The sequence below is a fragment of the Typopeltis vanoorti genome, chromosome 8 (genome assembly GCF_054136105.1).
Source record: "Typopeltis vanoorti isolate ZY-2024b chromosome 8, IOZ_Tvanoo_1.0, whole genome shotgun sequence".
Taxonomy (NCBI): Eukaryota; Metazoa; Arthropoda; class Arachnida; order Uropygi; family Thelyphonidae; genus Typopeltis; species Typopeltis vanoorti.
The window spans coordinates 31485839-31496760 of NC_143556.1; the positions used below are offsets into that span (position 1 = coordinate 31485839).

The window sequence follows — 10922 nt, forward strand, 5'->3', positions numbered from 1 at the left end:
ACCACTTTGTTTCAATTATGAAACACTTTTCGTACTTAACCTTTTTCAACCCTGCGACGTCAACTTTTTTCTATTTCAGAGTTAAAGGTTGACACTTTAAAGGTCAAAGAATTTCACATAGAAATTAAGACAGCTCGTGGGTTCCATTGGAAAGATCACAAAAAATATTAAAAGTCGTTAACCCGTTTGGTCGCCTCCTAACTGAAGAACATTCTTGACCATAGATGAGATACTTAAAAATAAAAGAGAACCACAACTGTGTTCTTTGGTTGAAAAGATCCAGGTTCGACCGTCTAGAATTTGTTATTACAGCAAATCTGTAGATGTATCCCGTTCGGATCATCCACGTCCATTTTGTGTCTCTCATATTCGTTCCATCTTCTGCATATCTCTACTCCTTTCCCATTATTTCTTACGGATCTTTCATAGTTCCGTTTATTTTCATTCGAATAACCTTTCTGATTTGTTCCTTCTAATTACTGTTATCTCATTAACTGACTATCTCTTCCAGTTTACGGAGAGATTCGTCATTTCCGCCTCGCTTCCTTGTATCTTCATTTCGACGGAGGTTCCATTCATGATCTTTGTGTCCTCCTCCTTTAAATGTTGCTCTCCTAGCCGTCTGAGCGTCTATATCGCTTCCCCCATGCAATATCGCAACTCTAATTATTGTCTCGTATAATTTGCATTTTCTACAGTATCTTCTCGTCCCACATCGCTCTTTCCGTCACTCTCCATTTAGTGTACGTTGCTTGTTGTGTACATCACCCATCATCCTTGCATGAGAGTTCTAACCGCATTGGTTTCTAGGTATTATATTCTATCCTCATTGTATCCTTTATTCATTTCATACACGCTGTTAATAAAATTTTTCGAAAATACTTAGCGTTCGTAGATTTTAATAAGATTAAAATAAATATCAAAATATCTTTTGGGTAAGTGTTTATGGAAAGCTGACTTAGCGTTAGGAGGCAATGTAGACGGAACATGAATTAGTCGCATCATAACATAGACGATACCCAAGGAGAGTAGCCAATTGCTACCAATTTAACTTGCATTTACTGTGTTAATAATAAAATTTCTTTCTACTTATAAAATTTCTTTTACTACATAAGTGGGTAGAAGAATGTTAGAGATCAAATAGTATTTTTCAGACTATTCGAAACAATCGAAAAGGTTTGTTTATTTTAAGCGGCATAAAAGCAATTATGCGACATAAAAGCAAGATGCCCAGGTTTAATAAGTAAACGTCCAGTGGGAAAAAAAAAATTAACTAAGAACCACAAATTATTTTATCTACGATATTGTTCTTATTGATCTATTAATTCTTTATTAATTAATAAATGAATAAAGAATTAATAATAATAGACGAATATACAATCTTCTAGGGAAAGTATTATCTCTTAAGTATAGCAATACCAAGGCAACTCCGATGTCGAATGTTGTATTGGTAAGCTCTTAGACAGCTTCGAAACTTTAGAATTTTAAATGCGTCTGGCTATGAAGAAATAATGATTACTGAATATTCTCTCTTTGAATAAACTGTGTTATTATTTTATAAATAAAGCAGGCTAATAAACTGAGATTATTTATTATTTTCATAAAATACGTAGTATTATTAATTACTCTTAATAATTACTTCGCAGTATTATTTTATATTTAACTGTTAATTATTCTTAATAAAGTATATATTATTATTTTTGCATCGTTATTGATTAATTATAATAAATTATGTTATTATTATTTTATAGATAAATAATTAACATCTAATTGTTATATGTTGATAAGTTTACGCATTTGTCAAGGTAAACTTGTGTTCAATGGAAAAGAAAGAGGTTCTTTATATCGGCTTTTCAAATGAGGATGAATTAATTGATCTCATATGGAGGTAACACTTCAAAAACTCGTTTTTATCTCAGCAAAGAAGCCAAAGGGTTAGATTATTTAGAATTATGGGGTGGGGGGGGAGATGTATTGCTTGTGTTCTTAAGGTTGGTTTGCCAAGTTTTGAAGTGCTTTTCCACCTGAGACCGTTTAACTCCCGTCCCACAGATCGCATGAAATTTTCTAGTCAAGATCATGCAGATTGTGGATCGTTTAGCATGCAGTGAGAGTTTCGTATTAAGTGAAGGTTAAACCTCCTCATGAAGTTAGTAAATTAATTTTTTTTTTTTTAATTTGGCTAGATGGGCGAAGCAAGAATGCTTTTCATCTTCTCCGTTATCTGTAGAGGACAATGTAAGGATAGGGTGTTATTGAGCTATGAGCTTTGATCACTGCAGGCGGGTAACAGCAATAGCCGACTCTCAGTTAAAACTTCATTGGCTACAGCATTGCTATCCATTTCAGTCGTCTCGTACGACATGCATGGACTGCAGTGAAGCTATTTTTATTCCGGCCACCACACGGGAAGTTAGTGAATCATTACGATTAACATTTCTGACATAAAGGGTGAAGCAAAATGCTTTTCATACTCCCCGCTGATAGGGAAACAGTGGGTGGAAAAAATTATTAGGAAATTGCTCACCCTCAGCGGGCTTGAATATTAAATCAGAATTGGAGTTTAAGATGGCTTTTGATCTTTTATGTTTGAATTAATCCGTTGTTTCGTAATTTGCAGCTAGTTGACTATACACCCTAACCAATTTGTTGGGGTGTACAGATGCTTTTGAAAAGAACTTTGTCGCTATAATTTGCAGGAAAGTGTAAATATAGGGGACATCTGTATCCCGATGGAGTTGCACATTTCTTATGAACCATAAAGCATTTATTTTGCACTCGTTGCATCAGCAGAATGGCTCCAAGCCGGAGAAGCATAAGTGAGTATAGCACGAGCCATCAGTTTGTAGATAAGCAGTTGGATTCTTGGTCAGTAAATCAATGAATTGATTCTGGGTTAATGAATCATTCCTTTTCCTTATCCATTCCTTAAGTCCTTAAAAGGACTGGCTTTAAAGGGGTGAAGCAAGAATACTTTTCATATTCCCCGTTATCTGTAGAGGACAGTGTAGGAATAAGGTGTTATTGCGCTACTAAAGCTCTGATCATGGCAGAAGGGTAACAGCAATAGTCGAGTCTCAGTTAGAACTTCATTGGCTACAGCATTGCCATCCATTACCCTTCAAGGGTACAGTTCAGCGAATCAATGAAATGACTAAATGGAAATAATATTTTTATGTATATTTTAAAAATATGTTATAACTAAATATGAAAAAAATTATTACAAACATTTAAAATACAAATGAAGCAAATAAATTCAGTTATATTTTTATTTGTTGATATAAAATATATATGAATTTAAATATTATCTTATAATAAAAGAGCCTCCGTAGCTCAGTCAGTATAGACGAAGCCCTTTGGTCAGAAAGACCTGAGTTCGATTTCCGTCAGTGATGCGAGTAACGTTTATCTGGCCTTTTTCGACGAAAGGTGAATCAGCCGGTATCGTACTGGGATAGGGATTTTTTTTTCGCCCGGAAACTCGGGTGTTTCGTCCCCGAGAACAGGAAAACCGACCCCGTGAACACACACACACACACGTGGATTACAGTCATGAATATGTCCCAGCCATATGACGATCCTGAGCCCAGATAAAATGGGGGATATGTGGGATTTAATAAAACAGGGGATTTAATAAAAAAAAAAAAAACTTGTAAAAATCTCACCAGGAACACTTTGTAGGCAAGAATACTTGCCTACAGAGTCACCCAGGGTCGGAAATGCCTAAAGGGAAAAAATTATCATTATCATCTTATCTTATAAGTCATTACATTATTAAATTACAAAAAATCTAATTAAAAGTTTAGATTATAATATAGGTGAACTTGTTGCGTTGCAGAAGTATTGAAACGCACGAGAGAAACAGATGGCGCTCTAATAGATACTCGTATCAAGTAAACGTCTGTGAACACTATTCAGTATCAGTATGAATATCAGTATCAGCACAAAATAAAATAGCACGCATACAGCGTCATGATTTATCTCATAATGTCGGCCTGGTTGGCCGAGTGGTTAGCGTATTTTTGGCACTTTTGAAGTAATTTTTCAGTATTGTTTCGATCTAGAATAGGGCATCCGGATTAACACAGTACAAGTAGCTTCTAATTTAGACCTTGCTATAAAGCAGTATTCCTGGCTGATCTAAACTCTTGCCCTACTCCTATACAAAACACATTAGTACTCATGGTACTAATGTGTTTTGAATTTCCATCCTTTCATGGATATGAATAAATCTAAAAAGATCTTTATGAGTGCTATAAATTTAAATCTATCCACTCAAATAAATCAATAACATCAGCGAATGCACTTACTAGCAATTATTTTCCAGATATATTATTTAAAAAGAACAAAGAGAAATAATATTTAAGTAGGATGCATTATGATGTTATACCGTGCCATGAATATAAAATAGTGGTAAGGAATTAAAAAATAAATAAATAAAACCGTTGACAGAGATTAAATCGAGTTTTGCTAATGATAAGAATTTAGCGAAAACATCAAAGCGGAAATGGCACTCCCTCCAATGAAAACATGTTTGCCAAAAATGTTATTTCCTAAAAAATATTCTGCGATGAAAATTTTCTTTATTTTCTATTTTTTTTTAATGAAGTTTTATTATTTTTTTTTCGTTATCATTTTCTTCAAGCCACGACGACTCCGATGCATACAAAATTAATTTAAATTTAAAAAATCTATTAGACTTGTTCGGATATGAATTTATTATTTTAAGTGGGGATTTTAAAGAAGTATTCCCTTGTTTTAAAAAACAACGAGCACTTTATGAATAAAAGAAATTTGGTTGGCAGTTCTGTATTGAGGTTACAAGGGGAAAAATGCAACTTTTTAGGAATGGATTTGAATAACTGTACGTTATAGTTTTCAGTTAATACCATCGAAAGAAGATATTCAAAGAATAAAAACAAAGAGAATTCGTAGAGGTATTTTTTTATTATAAACATTACTCTAAAAAAAGTTGCTAGATCGTGTATTTTTTAAAATTTCATAATTACGATTTCTGCGTTGTCACTAGCTAGACATCGCAAAAATCTTTCTTAACTTCGTCAGCTAAATTTGAGATTCAATTTACATAGTAGCTTGGTAATATTGTTCCAAAAACACGCTGCTTAGAAACTAATGGAGAAACAACTCAGACTAGATCTTCCATTCTTTATGTTCCTGCTGCTAGGTATGTGTTTTTCTTTTTATCTTTCGTTGTCACAGTCTGTATCGAAAGAAACTGTTCAGATTTTTCTCCATCTGCCTGACAACTTTACAAGGTTTCGCCTGTTATCACTAACATTTACCGAATGGTCTATTCCCACGTATTTGGGAATTGACTGGCTTCCTTTTCATTGAAGGTTCTGTTTAAAAAGATGCGATGGAGCTAGTTTACTCCTCTTAGTTCCACTGGATGCGGAAACTCTCAATCCATATGGCTTCTTTACTTTTCAGTTTGAAGCCTGTTTTATTCTACTCTTGAAGAACATTTTGTTTGCGAGCTTATTTTCATTTCGTATAGATCATGCAAAGCTTGCAACACTAATATTTAGATACTGGTTGCTGAATGAAGGAAATTAACTGAAAAATCAAATTGATCTAGCTGCTGATGTTATCTGAGTCACGTATTTTGCAATGCTTTGCAGACACGAAAATTGTCATTAAAACAGTCTGACAAAAACGAACAATGCTGCAATATAAACATAATCATTCAATTAATGCATACCATGAATATATTTATTCTTGCATACTATTTGTAATTTTATAATAATAATATATTTATATTATTGAACATAAACATAAATAAAGAAAGTGAAAAAGAATATAACTTTATGTAAATTGCAACCTTACAAAAGAAATATAAAACTTGCATATGAAATCTGCTGCGTATCATGATCGATGTTCAGGTTAAACACATGCGCAGAACTTATAAGGTTAATGAATACGCCTGCGTAGTGCATGTTTAGTTGGATAACTGATTTGGATAAATAATGAAATTCTTATATAAGAATTAATATATCTGAATGACAATGAGTAATATATATTTATAGCCGATATTTCAGATCCAATGTACAGTTCATTAAATATAAAAACACTCTCATAATTAGTGAAAGTACATTGTCATTCAACATTAAGCTTAATGCCATCTAGTGACCTTATTTGGAATTTGCAGATTTTTGACATTACAATAAATTGTCAATCAATGAGCAACTTATGAACACACTTTATCAGTAAAGTTATGATGATTGCGCTATTTCTTATTCAGTAGTTATTGCTACAGTCTTACATACTACAGTTATCTGTTTCCTTTCACGTCTCTCTCTCTCTCTCTCTCTCTCTCTCTCTCTCTCTATCTTTATTTCTTTGGTTCCTCTTCATTCTTTCTAAGGATGGGGAAAGGAATATTCTATGGAATTCTACGGCTCGTGATTTCATTTGATTTTTAGTACTATGTTCATTTTCATTTTATTTTCAGGACTGATTTTGTTTCATTTTTCCCTTTGTGTTGTTCTTATTCAGACATCTCTTTAGGGAGCCGACAGATTTATATTTGCAGCGTAGCTCACTTACCATTATTAAAAGAGCCATCTACCAGCAAAATTAGATGCTACTTGAAATCAACAGGTGCAGCGCTCTGTCATCTGCATTGCCATAATCTTAAAATAGAGCATAACAGAAATCATAACATTACGTTAAAGAAATCTATAGTTTTTATAATAAAAAATATTAAGAAATTTTACTCTTTTATATTATTTAATCAATTAAAATACACTGAATTCTGAAAACCTTAAATAGAAAACAGCCTCAAAAAATGTTTTATTAAAGAAACTAAATACACCAAATATTTAAATAAATGTATTAATATTAAAATAAGAAAGAAATGTTTTAAGCCAGTCCTTCCATAGCTCAGATCTACCCGCTAATTAATAGAAATAGCAAACTCAGCAACAGAATCAAATTGCAGCTATACCAGATGACGATTCGTCCTATAATCACCTATGCCTCTCCAGCCCGGAGCCACACCTCTAATTCTAACATTATTAAGATACAGCGAGTGCAGAACAAGTGCTTGAGAATGATTTTGAACGCCCCGTGGTATGTTAGAAACAGCCAACTCCACAGAGACACAAATATTCCCTATATTCTCTCTTATCTACAATCCTTAGCTTCCAAATTTTTTCTAAAGACGTCCACACATCCCAACGATTTGGTTCAACAAGCTGCAGCATACGAGCCAACGGACATATTCAAATATAGAAGACCAAAAACTATATTAGCCTCCTATAGCAATACATAATCTCCATGCCCATTCAGGGCGAGCAAACTGCTCGTAAATTTTACCCTCACTGTAACCACGACAGATAGCGGGGAATATGAAAAGCATTTTGCTTCACCCTTAAAGAATATATGTCAATTGTCAATATAAAATGTCAATTGTCAATATAAAATGTCAATTGTCAATTGTCAATAAGCCAGTCCTTATAAGGATATAAGGATTTTCATTTGGTGGTGGTGCATTTTCTCTAGAGCCATTGCTGTTCATTATTAATTCTTGAAGTTGGCATGTTACGTAATTCGCTTTTAATACGCTTCGTCAAGAGAAATATCAAAATAACACTAAATATACAAAGGCGAATACAACAAGTAATCAAAATAACATTAAATATACAAAGGCGAATACAACAAACAAGGTGGATTTACTGATATACACATGAAGAAGGAAAAAAAAGTAGGTTTTTGGAGGTCGCATGATCAGAGAAAGAATGAGAGAATAAAGCCTTGTAGGATGTTTTCTTTGGAATATTTCTATATGAATTCTACTCACGAAAGTTTGTAAACTTTATCACCATTGGTGGGCTAAGGGTAAGATAATTCAGAAATCTTGCTCTAGAAGACCTAACATCTCAAGCTAATTCCGATCCATTAAGCAGGATGGTGGACACCTGGCAGTGAAATCATCTTGCCAATAACAATAGTTTCGTGTAACCAAAATTGAGTTGACTAGACAAAGTTTCATAGGGATTCGAAATATCGAATTTCATTAAATTCCATCGATCCATCCAGAATAGATGTTTGATATTATTTATTTGAAATATTTTGTCTCCTGTTGCATGGTTCAATTTAAAGCAAAACTAATCTGGCTGGCAAAATTGAGTCAAAATATTAAATTTCAATAAAAATCCGTTTCAACTAGATTATATGTAGCTGAGTAGAATAAAAGAACAAAAATAAACGAATATAATAGGTTTTACGTATTTTATTTTGTGAATCGATTTTTGAGATCCTATACAATATTTTTTTATTCCACTGTGTCAATGCTGATATTCCATCGCATACCTTATCCTTAGTCATATATATGTAATATTTTAACAAGTATATTTTTGAAAATTTTTCAACAAGATTGTCTCAAATATATTATTTTATGAATAATAATATTTTATATTTTATATAAAATCACTTAAAATTTTAAAACTTGATTGCAAAAATAAAAATAATATAAAGACACCTATTTCAAATATTAATGATAAAAATTTATTAATAATCCGAATAGTACTGTCTACTGTAATGTTTTAATTCATTGTAGATGTTTTGTGTAAATTGACAAAATTCCTTGACTTGGCTTTAGATATTTTATATTATAGCATCTCAAAAATTAAAAGTCTTTAATAAATGATTCGTTGTATTCCGTTATCCCTTGAGAAAACGATTGTAATTATCTGTAACCTCGTGTTTCCCTTTATGGATTCAGCGGGGAGAGGAAGGAACTGCCGGAAACAATGGTCATAAACTGCGACACTCCAATGACTAAACAAAGCCAGGGACAACGTTTATCAAACAAATTGCTTAATTAAATTAATAACGACGCGATCTTCTGACACATTCAGAGGTAGCATGAGATGACGTCATGACAGCAGGGAAGGCGCCAGTGAATTGACATCTTGTGTCGCCGTAGTGGGTGTTCTACAGAAAAGGACGCCTGCAGCGACTAAAGGCTACAATTGAATAGTAAAGTAGAATAACTTCCGAGTAACAGAGCGCTGTAGTATAGCAGAATATTAGCGACATTTTCGATTATTTATGCAGTTAATCCTTACAGAGTTTGATCGCTAATGAAATATTTTTTTCTTTCCCTTTCAGATGAAGTCAACGACATGAGGACCTCCGAACAATATGGAAGCTCTTTATCCAGTTCCATGATGGTAGGAGAAGACACCCCTTTGGGTCACTCACCTCCAGTTTCTCACGGACCTAATGGGATGACGTATTTAGGATCTGGACATCCTTATCCTGGTCCTGGTACTCCTCCGTACATCGCTGGCAGCCACAGCCCTTACCCTCCTTCCTACTACGGAGACGGGATAGGGGGCCCATATGGTCACGTCCCTACCACCGTCCCGGGTCAGAATGGACAGATATCACCCCTTGCAGCCCTCCAGCCTGCGCGGGTTCTCGGGTCAGTCGCAGGTGTTCCACCTCCTCAACCCACTGATCTCTCGACCAACCGGAGTAACATGACCTTTCCGGAGTTCCCGCCGAGCCCGGCTTCCTGGTTAGACGAGGTAGACGGTGGTGCATCTAGCATGACAACTTCTCATCCCCCTCCCTCCGTGGCCCATTATTGAGAGAGATTCTTTGATAGAAGAAGAAGGCAGCGTAATAAGTCATGGACCACATAGTGTGAATCGATTTCTAGTCATGAATTGGAGCGGTCAGAAGATCACTCTGTGGCTTTTGTGTATGTGTGGCTCCTCGAGACAAGAAGAATGAAGGGACACTGTTGGACGGACTGCTTACTAAGGTACCACCATCACCTCCAAAGTGCCATCCGTATCGTGTTGTTTTGTGTTTTGTGCGAAGCCCTGGTTGTCCGCTTACCGGTGGCAGAACACATAATTTATAGACGTCATTTCCCAATACAACTGCTCAGAGACGTACCATGCGTTTCTGACCAGAAGTGGTACTAGTTCCCCCCCCCCTCTACAATCGTCCATTCCTTCCCTTCCCGCCCCTCAAGGTTCCAGCCTACAAATAAATGTCACTTTTGTTGTTTCTTCATTATGCCACCGTTCCCTTGCTGTAGTTTGGTTCCTCATTGGTTACAAATGCGGGGTTTTTCTTCCTAGGCCACCAGAGGGCGGCTCTTCTCATCATCAGCCATCGGACAGGAGTCGCTGGTTCCTGGATGTAAGACGTTATCATCTGGTCATCGTCATCATGTTCATCTTTCTATGAGGCCACAACACAATAAAGTAGTCTGTTGTCCGTAGTACTTGTTTTCTGTTTATTTTGACACTGTGACAACATACTCATTTTAGACAGTCGCTATTACAATTTCTTCTGAAACCAAAGAAATAAGGAGAAGGCTCTTAATTAATATGTTTCTCACATGTTGAGAATACCAAAATACTAACAATATCACATAATTAACACAAGAATCTTGGAAAATTCCAAAACCACGGAAATTCAGACATACCTTCAGAATATATCCGTTTTAATACATGGAAACTGAACTTTGGTTTCCTTCTGAGACAAGTATGTACGTACTTGTCGAGTTTTTTTTTTTTTTTTTTTTTTAAAGAAGAAAAGAAAAGAAAAGAAAAAGAAAAACTACCCGTTTTGCAAATTGCTTAACCTTTTTCGCAAATCGTTACGGTGCTACTAAAGTGGGTCTGAACAAAACAAGATAATCAAAACATTATATGAATATTAACTAATGTATTTTTTATTTACCTCTGTTATATACATCTGTCATTCTTTCGATGATTTTGAATAACTTAACTTCTTAATAACTGCTCTGAAGCCGAAAACTACTTTGTATTGAAAGGAGCTCAATTGGTTCTTAAAGTCGATACAATTTTTGCTTGCATAACCCGAAGTTACAGTGGGCTTCACCGCGATGTTTGGTGAAGTAAATAGCCGTAAAT

General features: G+C 34.8%; 1 protein-coding gene across 2 annotated transcripts in view; it reads left to right on the forward strand.

Annotated features, from left to right (window-relative positions):
• The window catches only part of LOC150103903 (LIM/homeobox protein Lhx3-like), a 138952-nt gene extending 128799 nt beyond the window's left edge, over nucleotides 1-10153 (forward strand). For both annotated transcript variants that reach the window (XM_090396639.1, XM_090396638.1), the window contains exon 5: nucleotides 9136-10153. In XM_090396639.1, coding sequence (XP_090252765.1) covers nucleotides 9136-9620 — 485 coding nt within the window. In that variant the 3' untranslated portion in view covers nucleotides 9621-10153. The remainder of the gene's footprint in view (nucleotides 1-9135) is intronic.
• Nucleotides 10154-10922: the final 769 nt, after the last annotated feature.